This window comes from Protopterus annectens, chromosome 2.part0 (assembly GCF_019279795.1).
Source record: "Protopterus annectens isolate FY-2018-M chromosome 2.part0, PAN1.0, whole genome shotgun sequence".
Lineage (NCBI taxonomy): Eukaryota > Metazoa > Chordata > Ceratodontiformes > Protopteridae > Protopterus > Protopterus annectens.
The window spans coordinates 117,189,581-117,210,257 of NC_056728.1; the positions used below are offsets into that span (position 1 = coordinate 117,189,581).

Here is a 20,677-nt window from a genome sequence, read left to right on the forward strand (position 1 = left end):
GTTATCTGGTTAGAGACACTAGGCTAGTAGCCTCTTTTCAGAGGTGACCTGAGGTAGTATTTATACTACTGGGGAAAATTTGTCCAGGGAATCGAGGAACTTCTATTCTTTGATAAGTGTTGTGGTATCTTTTACATCCACCTGATGTACCACCACCTCAAGCAAATGAGGCCTTGATTTAAAATCTCATATGAAAGCTGGCACACTCAAAAGTGTCCCCCCCTTATGCTGCACTAGTGTCAGCAATCAATCTTTCTGGTGTGGGAATAGAACACCCTACCTTCTGCACCAAAAGCAAGTGTGCTATCTGTTGACAATTATAAAAACAAAAGTACAGTCACAACAGCAACAGATGACAAAATTGCACAAAGCACTGTACTACAGTTTTCAGAACATAAAAGAAAACTTCCCCAACACATCAAGAAAAACAAGAAAATATAGTCTTTCAAAAAACAAGAAACTATAGTCTTTCAATTTTTACAACTAAGTACACAAAATGGTACCTCTGATGAAGGGGGGGTCTATTAGTACAGACTTTTCTGTCAGAGTTTAAGCACAAATCAAACAAAAGAGTATTAACATGGCAATAAGGCAACCGCTCAAAATGAACCACTTTACTGCACAGAAAACTTTGAAACAACAAAGCCAGAGGCCATTTTGAGCAGTCAGTAACATCAAAAAGCAGCTGATCAGATCTGGAGAGAATGCCTTTGGGGTTGAGGATTATGGGTAAAAGGGAGGGGCTAAGGTAACTTGGGAAAGTTATATAGGCTGAAATGATGATCTGCCAGTATTAGACCCAGCAGAGATGGAGATGAAGCTTTAAACTTCAGGCAAAATTAGTACTTTGCCATTACTGTGAATCCATTATTACACACTTTTGAATTTCTAGTATCAGAAATTCTTGCTTATGATCAAAAGCATTCCGTAACTGCTTACACAGATGACTTAATTCCACAAACTAGTATGATAAGGATATGTACAAAACATTACAGGTTTTAAACTTAACACAAATCTGAACATTTAGCGTGCTCAATATCCCACAAATAGCTCAGTTCCATCTGAAAACAAATTCAAGGTTTTGAGAAATTATTATACACAGCAATGCAATGATACTTTATAATTATCCAATTTTCATTATCTGAATTTAACCTAAATGAAACTAAACATTTATAAGCCAAGTATTTTTCACTCTCAGACTCTGTTAATATTGTTAAATATTTACGCGTCTGTTAATTATTTTCCACTTACATAATCTACTAGCCCCCCCCCCCCCGTGAGTTTAAAAAAATTAATGAAATAAAACAGCATTGTCTTTGGTGTGGTGATTTCCCCTCAAATACTGTGAAAGGTAATCACCTGTCCATTCAGTTGGGCCTCTCACTCCTGAATATTGATAATTCTTCAGCACTTATAAGCTTGGTCCTTTTGAAACGTTACTGCATTTCAATATGATCAATATGTAACATCATGGCAAGACTACTGGAGCTAAAAATCTATTTTCAGTGCTATCTATTTAATCAATTATCTATTAAACAAAATTATGCTATTTAACAGAACTAAAACAAAAGTTGCACCTAATATTGCACATAAAGACATTTCCACAGTATATATATAGCCTTTTGCAAATAAACCTTAATTATATATTTCCGGGGAAAAAGGAAATAGATGACAGCTTCACAAAAATCCTTTTGTAATTAACTAGTGTTATCTAACCTCAAGAATGTCAATATGTATTTCATGTTATAATGCATTGATGAAATACTTTTTGGAATTCACTAATCACTTGACATACTGATGTTGATGGTCACAGTCAATAATATTTAACAGATCAATTCCAATGGAATCATTCAAGTTCATTGAAGTTCCACTGAAAGCCGATTTGGGCAGTACTGAGGTGGTTCAAAGTCCCAGAAACATTGCTAGAATTAGTGCAGGCTATATACAAGGACCCAATGACTCAAGTATGAACAGTGTTCGGCCTCACAGAGGGGTTCCCAATGGGAGTGGGTGTGCATCAGGGTTCATCTCTAAGCCTGCTGCTGTTCATACTGGTTATGCATGGACTACACTAGCAAACAGGTCATCGAGGACAGATCAACAAAGTTGCTATACTCAGATGATGTGGCATTATAGGAAGACTGAGCAAGAACTTCATGCAAAGGATAGGTGAATGCAATGCAAAACTGAAGGCACATGGGATGAAACATAAGCGGTACTGGGAACAAATTGGGGAAATCAGAAGAAGCTGAGAACTGAGATAGAAGGGAAGACAGAACAGGTTGTGATGTCCTTCTTCTGGGCCAGTGATCAAAGAGCCTCAATCCTCACCACTGACACCAGTGGGAAATATTCACTGAGAAAAGGGCAGACACACACAAAATATTTTCAGATGCAGCTCTGTGCACCAAGCACAATTTCTCTTAAGGGCACTCAGGGAATGCATGCTCCATTCCTGGGGCTGGACTTCCTCTCCAGGCTCCAAATAAGGCTCCACACTGACCACCTCAGAGTTGAGTCTTCAGCTGGGTGGTTCCAAGCCAAGTCCACCACCACCCTGGGGGTACAACCAGTGCTCTATGTCCCTGTTCCCAGTAGCTGACACACACACACTGTGATTTGATTTACACACACACACACACACACACACACACACACACACACACACACACACACACACACACACACACACACACACACACACCTGGGAAAGGCTAGCAAAGATTTACCTGCAATGCCGTCAGAACACCCCAAAGTCAACTATTCTAAGGCTCTTACTAGGGTACCCAATTATACTTGGTAAAATTAATACTTACATAAATGGTGGAGTTTCCAAGCAGCAAGACTTTCAGGAACGTAAAGCCACAGTGCCCCTAAATAAATGCAAGTGCTCTCAAAGGTTAAAATATTTTCTAAAAGGCCAGCCACAATGAAAGGTTTAGATATATTTAATAAAAAATAAGACAATACTGAATATCTATTCATAATAAAAGCCACAGTTTCAATTCACAGCAAATATAAAAACAATACAGATGGAAAGATTCAGACAGATACAGAAAAACAATAATTAACTAGCATTTCTGTATTTTCCTAACTAACTGAAGAATTACTGTTCCCTACTTACTTGCTAGAGCAAGGCAAGATGAAATGGAGGAGTGTCTTTGTTGATAGTTCCAATAACAGAGTGATGACTGCTACTGACATATTTTACTAGTATCTAAATACAATTTCAATGCTGGCTACAGAATGACATCATATCTGGTCACCCGACTCTGCGGTTCCCACACTATCCCCCTCACTAGAAACCGAGCCAAGATTTGGCCCAAATGTGTCACAATACACACACACACACACACACACACACACACACACACACCTTTAGCTAAAAGCTAAATACAGCATCTGGAAGCTATAAAAACACAATTCCAACACTTCTTCCTTCAGAGAGGCTTTTCATAGACATTGCATCGCTGGCTGTATTCAGACCTGTGAGAAAGGTTCATACTAGGCTATCTGCCCTGGGGCAATTATAAGCCTAGCCCGATTCTGTATGGCTTACGCCACCCCTTGATTTGAGTATACTGTGCCCTTTTTAAGGTTTAGTTTACTGTGCCTCTGTCTAATAGTGACACGGGAGTAATCCCTGGGACAAACCTACGATCCCCCATTCACCTATCAAGATTCTTCTTGAAGAGATTCAGTGAGGTGCTCTGCCTCACATGAACTGGAATTCTATTCCAGAGCTGAGGGAGCCTCTGGGTTATGAACCTGTCCCTCCAGCAAGTTCTATTTATTTCTGTGCTGAGGTTCAAGTCCCTCGAGCATGTGGCTCTAAGGGAGATAGAATCTTTATTGCCTAAACCAAGTCATTTAATTTCAGGCTATTTTTCTTAAGATTAGCTAGGCCGAGCTTAACCCCTTCCCTTCCAATATTCTCTGTTAAAATATATACAAGTCAGTAGTTACAACAATACCACCTGACATACATGTATATTTTTTTTCTGTCCAGCAGGACCCACTGTTGATACATTTTAATGCAAGCCATCTGTACAAATCAGTTTGATATTCAAATGACATAATTCTTACAAAACTCCAGCTAGCTACGCTGACATGTTGCACATGCACTGTCCTACTCTCGCTGGTGCAGCTATCACTATTTTACATCATCATCTCACCCCCCTTTGAATACTCAAGCTAGTTTTTCAAGCGACCTGGGAGGAATGTTGCTAGAAAGAAATGAGCCTGCCTGGGAACACATTAAACCATACTTAGTTTTCACAACCCATCTGCACTGGCATTGCTGACCCCTTCCACTGAGGTCTCAGTCAGAGCCTCACTAAAGAGGTCAGTCACCAGATCTCCTAAAACTCCTTCTGCCACCCACTGCAAATACTCAGCACAAGGGCTTCGCTATCATGGTAAGGTTCTTCATGTTACCATGGTACAGAATATGCTCTCACTTTCTGCCTAGCAGGTTTACCATGTGGTTATCACCACCGACCTTCCTTACCACTTTGAAGAGTCCTGCCCAAGCTGCCTCCAACTTATCGTGTCTGACAGGAATGAGCACTATAACCTGCTGTCTCACAGCATAATCTTGGGCTCGAGCACTCCTGTCATACCAGAACTTTTTCCTGCTGTTGGGCTTCTGCCAGGTTCTCCTGGGCCAAGCCCATGAGCTCCCTAAGCCTTGCCCTGAAATTTAGGACATATGCCACAACAGACTCCTTATGGAATTCACTCACCCTCCCATTTGTCATAAATCAAATCAAAGGGCCCCCTCACCCTATTCCCATACAGCAACTCACAGGGTGAATAACCTGTGGATTCCTGGGGTACCTCTCTGTATGCAAACAGCAGATGGGGCAGATATTTGCCCCACTCTTTCTTAATATTGTCTGCAAATGCTCTTAGAATGGTCTTTAGTATAGAGTTTAACCTCCCCACAAGACCATTAGTCTGGGGGGTGGTAGGGGGTAGTTTTTAGGTGCTTCACCTCACAGTGCTCCCACAGACAAGCCAACAGGCTTGACATGAAATTGGCACCTGTATCAGTCAGTATTTCTCTCAGAAAACCTACCCTACTGAAAATACCTAATGAAGCATTTGCCACCTTCACTGTCTCAATGCAGGACAGAGCCACCACTTACAAAACATCTAGTAGCATAATCTACTACCACTAAAATATACTTCTTTCCCGTAGAACGCGAGGTACTTAGAAGCCCCACAACATCCATAGCTACCCTCTGAAATAGCTCCTCAATTACAGGCAAAGACACCAAAGGAGCTTTGACCTTTTCTACTTCCTTACCTACTTTTTGCAGTGCTCACAGGTTCTGCAGTACCCTGCTAAATCCCATGCAATCCCAGGCCAATAAAGGTTCTGTATAATATGTCTCTTGGTATGCTTTAAAAGTGCCAGACTGTAGGCTCTGAGCAATAACTGCTGTATTACCTCACCCTCTAGCCCTCCCCTCAGGGGTCCACTCTCTATACAGCAACCCTTTGCTCTAGAATACATACTCCCCTTTTCCTTGAGAATCAGGTGCCTGCTTAGCTATCTCCCTCAAGCCTTGTAGTGTAGGGTCCGAGAGCTGAGCCTGTCTCAACTCTACCTTTGTGACCCTTCCCAGCTCCCCTTCCACAGAAAGTCTGGTATCTTCTAACAGTGGTGTCTCACTGTCAGCCAAGGTCCTACCACTCATGTCTGTGCTTAAAGTCACCCTGTCCAAGGGAACATCAGTACCCATCAGTAGCTGTGGCTCACCTTCAAGCTCACTGCTACAGGGTAGCTTCTGCCTTGAAATACCACATCAACAGTCCCAGTCAGGTGTGGGGTCTGTCTGAGTCTCCCCCGGGCTATGAGATCCATATGCCTGTCTCCAAGCCTGCATGCAACTGGATGCACACACTTTACTGCATTATCAAAATCATTCCCTATCAAGACATCTGCAGGGATATCCTCAAACACATCTACTTGCTTCCTTTTCTACCTTTCCAGTCAAGGTAAACCCTGGCCAAAGGTATTTGGAATGGGGTCCCTCCTAAAACTCTGATTGGACTGGACTGCCCAAGCAGGTACTGCTCCTCTTTAACCACTGCAGACTTCACAATGGTTATGTTAGAGGCTGTGTCTTTCTTGGCAGTAGCCTGCTTTCCATCCACCAAGACAAGATACAAACTCCGGTGATAGTTTGGTACCCCTGTTGTCTCCACATAACTTACCACTGGCATACTGTTATCCCCACTTGCTGGCTCCCTCAGCTTTTTGTTCCGCACCTAGCTTCAGTGGACATCTGTATGCTACATGGCCCCTCTGTTTACATTTAAAACATCTAAACTTAGGCTTCCCCTGTTACTGGTGAACTCTGTTGGGGTGGTTATATCCCTGTGCAGCACTGGGTATCCCCTTCTTGTGCAGTGGTGCCCTACTTACTAAGTAGAGATCTCCTTTTCACCACAGCTCATCTGCACAGTTACACTCCCAGTCTGCCAAACAGATTCTCATGTCCTCAGACAAAGTCCTGATGGCTTGTTCCCTCACCAAAAGGTCTCCCAGCCTTTCAAATGTGTTGACTTGACATATACTCACCCATCTATGGAAATAAGTGAATCACAAACATTCATTTGCCTTACATTTACACTCATGAAACTTTTTCCTGTAAGCTTCAGGTGTTAATTTAAAACATTCCAATAAACACTGTTTAACCTTGTCATAATTTAAACAATCAGTATCAGGCAATTTAGAAACAGCAGTTACAGCTTTACCATGGAGTAAGGGGGGAGGTCAGGAACCGTACCCAAAACTCTTGGTCAACATCATATTGTCTACATACTCTTTCAAATATATGAATCAAAATTATCACCTTCTTTATACTGTGGAAGAAATTTACTGACCTTTGTTGCTTCTGGGATTTGGTTATTTTCTTCCCCATTAAATCCATGTTCCTTAAGAGACAGCATGTCCCTCTCATGTTGATGCTGCTTCTCATTTTCTTCAGTGTCCAAACACAGCAGTCTCTCTGCCAATTCTAATTCCATATGTTCTGCTTCCAGTTTAAGTCTCTTAAATTCCAGACGGGTTTTAAATCCTCTGAGGAAAAGGTGAACTGTCCTGTTTCTGGAGGGCTGTACATCCCAATCACTAGACTTGTCTTCCTGGTTGGTGGTCTGTGCTGCAGCTGTGATTAAGGCTGAAATAAATTCCTGCAATACACCAACAAATTCAGAGGAAGACACAGGAGTAGTTGATATCCATTTGTACAAATACTTTTGTACGTAATAATGCTGATGAATTTGAAAGTGGTAACAGGAAAGGGAGCTCAGAGCAATGCATTACTCTGGAAACTGACTGTTTAGATGAAACTGTTAGTGTACGACAGGTTAATGTTAATGTTTTTCCGGAGTCTTTTTGTTCAGTTAATGGGAAGATTGAGCTGCTAGATGTTGTGGACACTAAATGTTTTAACAGCGTCGCTAGTTCACGACACTATAATGCTGTTTTGGTTACTCATACAGCTGATAGTTCCGAATTTCTGGACTTAGTGTCAAGATTATATCATGAAAACACAATGTCTGGTTCAATGGGTGTTTCTGTAGAACTGATGCCTAATGATGAAGAAGTGAATCAGTCTACCAGTGATGTTATTAGGAATGATTTAGGACAGAAAGTTAATTTAGAGTTTAGTGATTCCAGCAAAAATGTGCAGCATGATATTATTAACAGGGATGTAATTATGTGTGATTATACTAGTTATACTGAAAATGTTTTAATATCATCACACAGACAGTCACAATCTTCTTATGAATGTTATGGGGACAGTAGTATGAATGAAAAAATTACCAATGTCACCTATCAGGATAATACTGAATTAGTAACATCTCATGATTGTCAAAATGAGTTTAATATATCGTGTGAGCCCATTGATACCATTGGAAGTTGTGAAGTTGAGAATGAAATGGAATTCAGTGCTGGCATTATTGCCAATGATGGTTTGAATGTGATTAATCTCTCTGACCTTACCCTGTCTGATGAAATGTTGAGTGTTTTTTCAAAAGGGACAAAATTTGTACCCACCAGGATACCGTCCATTTCAGACATTATTTTTGATGTGAAAACCTTTATTCGAAAATTAAATTTAAAGGTTTATTTTCATGAAAAAGAAAAAAGTAAAATTAAAGAAAAAAGTGATGTTTTTGATGAAACTCTCTTAAATTTAAGTATATATGATTATGAAGGCATGGAATTGGATGCAATTGGGGATGAAAATGAGAATGAAAACTTTCATGAGTCTCTTATGGAATCTGACTTGGAGGGGGTTTTTGGAGGTGGTTATGGTCACTTAAAAGTTCCCCATTTTCCAGGTGACAGTACTTTTATGCCTCCTAAGAAATCTTTGGCAATAAATGCCTTTGAACATGTTATTATGGCCAAGCTGGAATCGGAACATAAAGCTTTTTGTATACGAAAAAAGATGTTTAATTTAACTAAAAATGAATGGCTGGCCCTAAAAACATTTAGGATGGAATTGGATAAAGTAACTGTCAAACCGGCAGATAAAGGGGGCAATTGGGTGATTATGAACAAAGATAAATATGAGAACATAATTAATAATTTACTGGTGGATGATACTTATCAAAAGCTAGAAAGCAACCCCCTTGAGTCTTATTCTGGTGAACTTCATGAATTACTGGAGAGAGGTGAAAGATTGGGATTTTTCACTAGTAAGGATGTAAAAAGTTTAACCATGAAGGAACCCCAACACCCCTATATGTATATAATTCCTAAGATTCATAAAAATGTTACCAATCCTCCAGGTAGACCCATTATTTCGGGGATTGGGTCTTTTGTTGAGAGAGTTAATATTTTCTTGGACCATCATTTAAAGAAATTTTGTCAAAGGTTCAATCTCACGTCAAGAATACACAGGATGTATGTGTGGCTTTAAAAGGACTGAAATGGGAAGAGAATTATTATTGGGCTAGTGTTGATGTTGTATCACTCTACACCAACATTAAAACTAGGTGGGGTTTGGAAGCAGTGTACAAAATGATGGGGGAAGGACCATATACTAGATTTCTGTTAAGTTTGCTTGAGTTTAGCTTAACACACAATTATTTTTTGTGGAACAAGGATTATTTTTGCAGAAAAAGGAACAGCTATGGGTGCAGCTTTTGCCCCTAGTTATGCTGTGATCTACATGGGGGAATTTGAAAGGGAATTTATGTTTCAAAACACATTTTTTGTTAATAATGTGATTTTTTTCAAACGTTATATTGATGATCTGATTTTTGTGTGTAAAGGGAGCATGACTCTTTTTGATGAATTCATGGTGAGTTTAAACAGCAATCACCATGGTTTAAAGTTTGTGGCACACATTTCTGAATTTCAAATTCCCTTTCTTGATGTAGAATTTTATGTGGGGGCAAATGGTTTGGTTGAGCATAAAACCTATAGGAAACCCACTTCAGTGAATAATTTTCTACATGCTAGCAGCATGCACCCTGCACATTTGATTAAAGCCATACCTGAAGGAGAATTTAAAAGGAATCTAAGAAATATTTCAGACAAAAACCTCTGGGAAGAGGTGTGTGATGAAATTTCGGCTAGATTATATTCTCGTGGATATGAGCAGGATAGGCTTGAATCTATAAAACAAAGATTGTGTGAAAATAGAGTATTTGGGATACGAGGGCATAAACATACATTTGAGTTTGAAAATGCACTAGACTTAGATAAGCTGTTTTTTGTATCCAAGTACTCTGATTTTTCATGTGTTATGGAAAAAGTTATTAGGATTTGTGGATGTGAAGATCTTACAATAGGTCACCTTTTTCCCAAACATATTACTTTTTCTTATAAAAGGTATCCGAATTTGAAAGAGATCTTAAACAGAAAAGTCGAAGTAAGAAGAGATGGTATGGTTGGGATGTATAAATGTGGGAAATGTTCTGTCTGTAGTAAAACTAAAAACATGCATGGTTTGAAGATCAATGGAAAGATGTACACTGCTTTCGAAAGGTTTGATTGTAGGTCAACAGGGGTCATTTACATTTTAGGTTGTGATTGTATTCCAGCCAAGTGGTACATTGGACAAACCACTAGACAAGTTAAGATTCGTATTTTGGAACATCTAGGTGACATAAGGAGGGGAAACCTAGAGAGCCCTGTGGCTGCACATTTTTGCAGCATACACAATGGTGAGAATGATAGCTTTAAGTTCAGTGTGTTAGCCAGGCCTCATTCAAATAGAGGAAATTACAAAGTAGTTTTGAGTAAGTTAGAACAAAGGTTTATCATTGAGTATCATACTTTATTCCCCAAGGGAATGAACTTGGAAATTTAATGGGTATTAATGACATTTAGCTTTTACCAAATGATTCATTATGTATTAAAATTGAAGTTTTGTAATATTGATATTTCATAGTGATTAGTTGTTATATGCATGCACATCTGAAAAGAATTTATTGCACAATGAAATTTATTAATTAATTATATTTGGAGTGTTTAGTTTACAGTTCATATTTTGTAATTAATATTTATAAAATTTGTAAATCAAGTAAAAGAAGAAAAAAATGTGTTTGTAAAAAGTTCAATAGAAATGTTTCCTTCCTTGAAATATATTTCAGTGGTGAATGAGTTAAATTGTTTGATATAATGATGTCTAATTGATTGATTGATGTTTAATTAATTAATTAAAGCATATATAAAAGGAGACTGAAAATGCAAATATATGTCCCATTGAAGGCGAATAGCTGAGGTACCAGGACAGAAGGAATAAAAATGGATATCAACTACTCCTGTGTCTTCCTCTGAATTTGTTGGTGTATTGCAGTTTCTAAGTATTGAAGCTTGTCTTTAATAGTGTTTGTTTTTTGAAATAAATTCCTCTCTAGTCAGGTTGGCATGCGCCAGTCCTTTGGATTTGCTTACCCTAGCCAACTGGTTCACTGTCAGCTTGCCCTGACTAAACTAAACTACAAAAAAAGAAGAAAAAAAATAAAAGTGTTTGAAAAATGAAACTCGTGGCTGCTCAGAGTACACCAACTTTAGCAACAAATGCTTACAAGCTACAGAAGTTCAATTAACATCCACACTGCTGTTCACCAATATGTGACATTAAGCCTCAACCCTCACCACTGACACTGATGAGGAAAGTTCATTGAGAAAAGAATAGACACAGTATTTTCAGATACAGCTCTTTGCAACAAGCACAATTTCCCTTAACAGCACACAGGGAAAGCGCACTCCAACCCTGAGGATGGACTTCCTCTCCAGGTCCCAAACAAGAGTCCACACTGACCACCTCAGAATCGAGTCCTCAGCCAGGTGTTCCATGCAAAGTCCTCCACCACCCTCTGTGAGAAATCAGTGCTTTGTGTCCTTGTTCCACTGAGATTTGATTTTCACACACACACACACACACACACACACACACACACACACACACACACACACACACACACACACACACACACACACACACACCTGGGAAAGGCTGGCACAGATTTACCCACTATGCCACCTCCACCCATATAAGGTAGATACTGCCACCAGAACACCCCAAAGTCAGCTACTCTAAAGCTCTTACCAGGTTACCCAATTACACTTAGCAAAAGTAATACTTATATAATCCATCTTCTACCTTTAAATCCAACCCTAAAAAGTTCTGGCACTCTGTAAATCAAATACTACGCCCAGGTACGCAAGTCTCCCCTAACCCTCATCCTGACAAAACACATGAGGAAACTGCCTCCATATTTAACAACTACCTTATAGACTCAATATCCAAATTACTAAATCAAGACACAACTATTCCACCAACAATAGACCCAAGAGCTCAAACTCTTCCATCAGTAGTAACCCTACCACTACCTTCTCCCTCAAACCTGTCTCCACTAACTATATTAAAACTCTACTATCTAAATTAAAACCTTGTTCCACACCTGTAGACAACATTCCCCTCTGCATTCCTTCAGGCTGCTGCTGATGTTCTTACTTTCCCAGTTTCTATTCTAATAAACGGCTCTATTCTGGAATCCACAGTCCCTTCCATCTGGAAGCAATTTTACACCCTTCCAATACACAAAGGAGGAAACTCCACAAATATAACTAATTTTAGACGCATAGCCATACTATCACCACTCTCCAAAATTCTGGAAAAATGTATACACAATCAAGTCTTACACTACCTTATGCAAGAAAATCTACTCACACCTACCCAACATGGCTTACGTCCCATGCACAGCACTACTACAGTTCTCCTATCTTTCCTAAACTCTGCATCACTAACTAGAGACAGTAACAAACTTATTTCCTCTCTCTTCATTGACCTCTCTAAAGCCTTTGATACAGTCTCTCAAACTTCTTCTCCTTAAACTAGCAAACTTACACTTCTCTCCATCCACCATATCTTGGTTCAACAGCCATCTCTCTGATTCAGTCAAATGGCTCTCCGCTTTCTCCCCTCTTCTTCCTGTTAAAATGGGTTTTCCACAAGGATCCATCCTTGGGCCACTTCTTTTTAACATCTTTACCAAACTTTTCCTGTCCTGGATCCTCACTGATACAATACGCAGATGATTCGACACTTATCACTATTGCTGAATCACCAACTCAACTAAAATCAAACACACAGTCCTCTTAACTCTGTAGAAAACTGGCCATCTGAAAACCAACTTATCCTTAATCCAAAGGAAACCAAATTACTACTCTTTCACCCTAAAAATCTTAACCATATAAAAGTCTTCCTTCTCCATACTGTCACAAAATAATACTCAAATACAGGTGGACGCCAGTATAAAACTCTTAGGTGTTACTATTGATGATAGACTAACCTTTGATTTACACGTCAATAATTGTATCCGAAAAACACAACTCAAGCTAGGTCTCCTCTATAGAAACAAAAAATATCTTACCAAAGCAGCTAAACTAACCCTTTCAAATGCCTACCTCTTACCCACTTTACTTTATAGCTCCCAAATTCTCACCAGCCTCAACACTGGACTACTAAACAAGTTAGAAACAACTTATAACAGGATTGCAAGATTTGCTGCCCAAAATTCTTACAAGTCCCATCACTGTCTCACTAAAAGAATTAAATTTGCTAGAATTACCTAACCTGCTTTGGTATAATCAGTTTCAGATTATTCATTCCATTCTCTACAAACCCTCTTTCTGTCCAACTATCTCATCTCTAATCTCTCATTACCTATCCACTAGATTAATCTGCAGTTCTGAACAAGGCCTACTAAAAATCTATTAGATATAAGATCCCTTGAACATCCCAAGCAATTCAAAACCGCTACAAAAAAATACCTTCATGAAAAATGGACTTGCCAATGTAATTAACCACCATAAACACTCCCCTATAACCTTCTACTTCTCTTCTCTCTTACTTCCCTTCAATAAACACACTTACTACTTTATCTTCTCCTCTTGGTACATCACTGTATAAACATAACTCGTAAAATATTTCAGCTATGTAACTATTGCACTATTATGTATATAATAAGTAATTATGAATGTATCCCTTTGATCAATGTATTTCTATATGTATTTCACTTGCCACAGTTTAATGTATGACACTAATGCAACAATATGTGGTACTGATGAATGTAAAGTGTGGCACTGTAATGCAGTAATCTGTGGTACTGATGAATGTATTTCTATATGTATTCAATATGTAAAATGTATATTTTCTTTTGGAGCTTTTCTCCTCAGGCCTCTACTGAAAATGTGCATTTGTAGCCCAGCCGGACAAACCCGGTCAACAAATATAAAATAAATAAAATAAAAATTATACAAATGGTAGCGTTTCCAAGCAGCAAGACTTTCAGGAACGTCAAACTAAAATGCCAGTAAATACATCCAAGTGCTCTCAAAGGTTAAAATATTTTCTAAAAGACCAGCCACAATGAAAAGTTTAGATATATTTAATAAAATAAATAAGGGAATACTGAATATCTATTCACAATAAACACAAGAGTTTCAGTTCACAGGAAATATAAAAACAACACAGATGGAAAGATTTAGACAGATACAGAAAAACAATATTTTAGTCTTTCTTTATTTTCCTAACTGACTGAAGAATTACTGTTCCCTACTTACTTGCTAGAGCAAGACAGGATGAACTGGAGGAGTGTTTTCGTTGTCAGTTCCAATAAGAGTGTTGAGTGCTGCTGACATCTCTCACTAGTACCTAAATGCAATTTTAGTGCTGGCTACAGAACATCATCACATCTGGTCACCTGATTTTGTGGTTCACACTTACCACCTTACTAGATATTGAGCCAGGATGCATCATAGATGTGTCACAATACATACAAACTTTAGCTAAAGGCTTAATACAGCATCTGGAAGCTAGAAAACAATTCCAACACTTGTACCCTTCCTGCAGAAAGGCTTTTCATAGACATTGCATCTCTGGCTGCATTCAGACCTATGGGATAGAATCTTTATGGCCTAAAGCAAGTCATTTAATTTCAGGCTATTTTTTCTTAAGGTTAGCTGGGCTGAACATAACTGCTTCCCTTCCCATTATCCTATGTTAAAATATATACATTTCAGCAGTTAAAACAATACAGCCTGACATGCATGTATATTTCTTTTCTGTCCAGCAGGACCCACTGTTGATACAGTTTTAACAAAAACAGCTTCACAAATACATTTTTAACCCAAGCATCTATACAAATCAGTTTGATATTCAAATGATCTCACATCATCAAACAGGTAAAAAGCTTCAAGTATCTGGGATGTGTGGTTGAGGAGACAGGAAGTCTGAATGAAGAGGTCAAAGCTAGAATCAGAGGGACTGCAGCCAACTAGCAGAGAGTCTCCAGTGTAGTCTATGACAGGAGAATGCCAAAAAAAGGTGAAAAGTAAGGTGTACAAGACAGTGTTGTGATCAGTACTACTGTATGGTACAGAAATGTGGGCAGTAAAAGCAGAGCAGATGAGGAAGCTAGAGGTGATGGAAATGAAGTGCCTGAGAAAGGTGGTAGAAAGCACACTGTGGGACCGATGAAATGAGGACATAACAGCAGATGCCACGGTAGCTCCAATTAAGAAAAGATAAAAGAGAAGAGGTTACAGTGGTTTGCATACATGTGCAGTAAAGAAGACGACAATCTGGTAAAGAACATTTGGGACAGACAGGAGGAAGGTAAGAGGAGATAAGGACGTCCAACAAAGAGGTGGATGGATTGTGTGAAAAGTTCTGTTACAGTAAGGCATGAGTGTTGTAGGCAGGAGTGTGGCACTGAATCGAGAAAGATAGTGACAGTTAACATGATACCCCACCTCATGTAGAAAATGGGGAAAAAAGGGGACTGATGATAATGATGATGTTGATTCTACTGTTGTTGGAGTTGTCCTCAAGTGTCCCAAAGGTAGGAAAAACAAACACAATTCAATTTTTACTGAAGAAACATGTACCCCTTTCTACTTTGTGCGTTACTTGCATATCACCATTCATTAGATGCAAATTAAAACTGCCTTTGTGACCCTGGCAATTAACACAAAATCTTTATCATTACCCAGCCTTCGACTTTCAAAATGGTGGGCTTATTTTTCTGATGTGGTTACAATTCTTTTTTTTGTTGTTTTTGGCACAATCCCCTCCATTCAGCCATCTAGTTTGTCCACTCCAGTCCAACCTAATAAGCCAGTTTGTTCCCAGGGGTGAGAGATCTGCAGTGCATTCATACCTTGGGATGACAACAAAGCAGAGACAGGATGGAAAAAAAAATTTAAGACCAGGTGTTTGGCTTTGTGTGTGTGTGTGCGTGCGTGTGCATGTGCGTACGTGTGTGTGTTTATCTCTGTGTCCTGCTCAGCAAAGCACACAAAGACAACGTTTTAGTTCTATTTATATCCTGTGGATCATGTAACTCATTAAAACATTATAAAAGTGACTGGGAATGTTAAGACAAAGATGGAGTATAGCAGAAAAAGTGTCTGTGGCTGTTGCTAGTGTGGCTACCTACAAGACAATGACAGAAAAGTTATTTCTGGGTGCACCTGCAGTGGGAAGGAGGGTGTCCTTACTTGGACTACTTAATCCCATTTGGAGGTGTTAGGTGACTTACTTTAACGATCTGGTACAGGATTCTGGTCAAAGAACTAAGTATCATCGAATGCCAGATTTGGGTCCTTAATATTTCTGCCCTGGGTGTGAAAAAAGGGAAGACAACCTGGAAAATAAATAACAGTTTTGTTAGGATATCAGGAAAATGTGTTTGGGCTCCTAGGCAGTGAGACTTTTCTTGTGCTACATTTGGTTGGAGGTACATGGCTTAATTGAAACTCAGCTGCAGAGACATACTGCTGTTGCAAATTCCCTGTGGACACAGTGAAACATGCAGCACCATGCTTAAAACTTCAATAATCAAGCACACAGGGTGGAACTAATGTCCATGGCCCCCAAGCCGCCTAGAGACTGCAGACAGTATGACAGGTAGCAGCAGGATGCATGGAGGGCATGTCAGTGAAAATGCAGTGCACAACGGGCAATTCCTTTATTAATGGTATGTGTGGACTATTGCCCCCTTCAATGTCTAGGGAACATTGCCTAAAATACATACTGGAGCACAAGTGTGACTGCAACAGCATGCAGATTTCCATCATACTGTAGCAAACTTCTGCATTCTGCAGTTACATACACATGCACTGTACACCAAGCACAGCACACACATTACTTCTCCTACCTCATGCACTTGGTTACTGAAGCTACAGGCATGGCACTGTATGCTTCTCTGTGCCCAGAGTGAATCCGTAACAGCTGTATGTCTCTGCAACTGAATTGCACTTCAGGCATGTGTCCTTACTCAAATGAAACATAAGGCAATGTCTTGCTGTTTAGGAGCCTGAACCTCAGGAAAATAAGTTCAGAAACCAAAATTCAAATACTTGAAAGAAATGCTTATTTAAATAACTGCAAATGATAGGGGACAATAGTAATGAACAAGAGGCCTTAAAATTAATCTTGTGCTTCAAAGGCAATAAGAATCCACATGTCTAACTGTGGAGAAGAAGAATAAAGCCCCGACTACAATCCAGTCGGCTCGACTTCAGTTAGCAGTCTGGTACTTAAACAGTCAGGCAAGGGAAGATGGTAGTAAGTGGATGATAACAGCTCAACCATCCTGGAGGAAGGATGGCAGTTCACTACATTCTGAGCACCTACTAGAGGAAATGTGTCTTGTTGGCAGCAATAGCTAGAACATGCACTTAGTCCCTGCCAAGCCATGTATATGGTAGTCTACATAGGACATGTGAAGGAACGTGCACACTCTTGCAACTTCTCCTAGCCTCAACCCTTTCCTCCCATTTTCCTGCCAACTCTGCCCCAAGGTACATGGGCACATCGATGTGCACAAGCATGCAAATTCTTACACCTGACCCTAGCCCCACCTTGATCCTCTCATTTTCTTGCCTATTCTGCCAACTTCCATGTCTATTGTATGATGTACATGAGCACAACGGCAGGTGCTATAATGCCTTTTATTTTTGTGTCCCCTTTTCTTTGTATTCAGACATGATTGTAACGCATTAAAGCAAAGCTTCTGCAAATAATCGTTGAGGCAGTGATTTGGCAAATTCCAACATTCTATTTGCTGTGGCAAATAGAAAACTGGAGATTGTAACAGTAATTTTCAGACTACTGGATATCATTCACATTTTTGGTAAGCCTGGAAAAATGGAAAGGCTGGCAACCATGGAGCATGTATGCAGCCATCAAAGGGAGGGCTTGAAGTCTTAAGTAAAATCCCTGATGGCTGTCAAGATGCAAGACTCACACGACTGGCAATCACCACGGTTCAGTTTACCATAGAAAGTCTGATGGGTGGAGACAGCAGGGATAAAAACAGGAAATCCAGGAACTTGGTGCATGTTTAACAAATGATTATAAATTTGCTTTCACTGTACCACAAGGAATGTTGGTGAATAATAGAAGACCAATGATTTCAATAACACAAAATATGTTCTGTTTACCTTTTAACATAAAATATATGATAGATACAAATATACATAGATATACATATATTTTTAAACAATTTTCTAACTATAGCTAGACATTTTTACATTTTACCTTCTGCTCGACTCAAATGCATCTGCCTTTTAGAAAAAGAGCTGAGTGTATATCCTAGCAAATTGTTACTAGAGACTTTTATTAAAGGAACATGGCTTTGTCAATGGTCTTCAGAACTTCAGGCATCATGATAATTTATTGCTAAACATTTGCAGTTCATTTTGTAACTATGTAGTCCTACAAAGGGTACCACAACATAACTGTGGCCTACATATTGCACACAGACATGCTTCTGACGATGCAAGTTGTGTCTCCAGTACCAAACAGGCAAGTGTAATGACCTATTATTGCCTTTCACTGCTCTCTGCATACATAGCATGTGCTGTGTGTGTGCTTTATCCTCCTGCAAGGTATCCTGCCACTTTGCATTAGAAACTATGGATAATAGTACTAAATTATTCCAATGTGGAATATTTCACAGTGTTCTGCTATGAGGTGTACACAACTTCCCATACTGTATATAAACTCCAATTACTAACATGATTCAGCGGCCTGTTCTCTTATACCACAGGGATCCATCTGGCACTGAGTAACTCAATATTATGGCAAAACATAATGTTATGTGTAGCCTACCTGATCAATATGCTTCTCAACATCATGGAATTTGCTGCTCATCTGCATCAGTAGTGCGTCATGAATACTTGCTGTAATTCAGTCAGATCCAGAATCTGCACAGCCTACAGTTTTACAGTGAGATTATTTACCAAACCTTAAACACCTCCTCTGAAGGATACATTTACGCTGCATTACAGTCTCCAAACTCCATCCACTCACATTAAAAGAAGCCTTGTATGAAAGCATAAAGTATCTAAGAGGGTCTGCAGCCTGCAACTCTAGCAAACTTAAATGAATCAAATCGACAAAAAAGCATATTTTACAAACTGCAGTGTTGAATCCTACCTGCATCACTTCTCTCTTTGTCCATATGCTCCCAGTAATCTGTAACAAGGAAGACTCCATATACATCCTTAAGTGCAGTTCTGAGACTCTTATCATCATCCAGGTCAGCCCTTACAAGCTCTGCCCCACGCTCATGAAGTCTCTTTGCATTCTTTTTCATGGGATTCCGAGTTATTGCTCTCACCTTAAAGGTGCCATCAGACAGCAAGGCATCAGCAACTGACCCACCTTGTGCCCCTAAGTTGTGTGAAAAACAAACAAACAAATGCATGTAAATAGAAAAATGTTAGTATAAAATTAGAAGTTATGTACTTACCATAACTTGGCATCTGTGTTGTCCTATTTCATTCTTCCTCACTGACAGGTCTTTGGATCCGATATCAGATCCGATTCAGCCACTTCAGAAGACTTGTGATCCGAGCATCGAGCCCCTTCGTCTCCTATGATGCCTCACATCTCCTTTAATTCCTCAGACAGAGTTTGCTGCTCTATGGATAGTTATCTACAAAGATATAGAGAAAGGAAATGGTATTACCATAATCTGGAGCTCAAACAAAGAATCTATGGGTTCCTAATTCCTCTAGATAAGCTCTCAATAGCTTATGATGGGGAATGGATGGGTGGGATGTGAGGAAGAATGAAACTGGACAACACAGTTGCCAAGGTGTGGTATGTACATAACTTCTAAATCTGATGTTGTCCATTTCATTCATCCTCACTAATGGGTCAGAGTCCCCAGCTATGTGAATCTTGTGTGGCCCTTGTGGAAGGATATGCCTGAGCACAGTGGAGCCGAAGAATGCTCTGTTCCTGGAGACAATATCCAATTTATAATGTGAAACAAATGTATGTGACTTTGACCAAGTTGCTGCTGCACAAATTTCATCAATAGAGGTTCCAGCTGAAAAAGCAAATAAGTGGACCTCGACCTAGTAGAATGAGCTTTTGAAGGACAGGGGTAGCTGTATGCCTCTTAAGGAATAAATGGTAGTAATACAATTAGTAATCCATTTTGCTAGTGTAAATTTGGACACTGCCTGGTCCAGCTGATTATGTGAGAAGGATATAAATAGTTGCTTGGATTTTCTATATTTCTTTGTCCTGTGCAGGTAGAAATGCAACTGTCTATGAACGTCAAGCAGATGTAAAGTACAGTTTTGTACCTACCATAAATGTAGATGTTCGAAGATCCACATTGCTGCAGTCCTTACCACTTTTGACTGACATCAGGACGTCAGGTACAAATGCGCATGAATATCCTCAGTCTTTTCTTGCCCCAGATGTCAGAAGACCCTAAAATAAAGGTCAAAACAAAGACAGCAAACCACCAACCAACCACCCTTGCACTAACTATATGAACATCTACATTTATGGTAGGTACAAAACTGTACTATGTTCTTCATCTCACATGAGGATGGCTAACTACAAACAGCAGTGGCAAACCAGCCCTAGATTTAGAGTAAAGTGGCAGGTGATAATGCCTAGAGAAAGTATGCACTGAACTCCAAGTAGCTGCCTAAAAGCTGTTGATGTGGCAGTAGCCCTAGTAGAATGAGGCCTAATCCCAGCTGGAATCTCCTTGCCATGATGGGAATAACAGAAAGCAATGCAAAACCCAATCCACTTAGAAATAGTCTGTTTTGACACAGGCTTGCCCTGAGAACTCAAAGCAAAAGAAACAAACA

The 20,677-nt window shown here is 39.5% G+C and overlaps 1 protein-coding gene across 1 annotated transcript in view; it reads right to left on the bottom strand.

Moving 5' to 3' along the window:
• Positions 1-20,677, bottom strand: part of LOC122792988 (nmrA-like family domain-containing protein 1) — a gene marked incomplete in the record, with an annotated part of 438,251 nt that overhangs the window by 272,018 nt on the left and 145,556 nt on the right. The window contains 1 exon segment of the mRNA XM_044060607.1: positions 19,003-19,229. Within this exon segment, the coding sequence (XP_043916542.1) occupies positions 19,003-19,229 (227 nt within the window).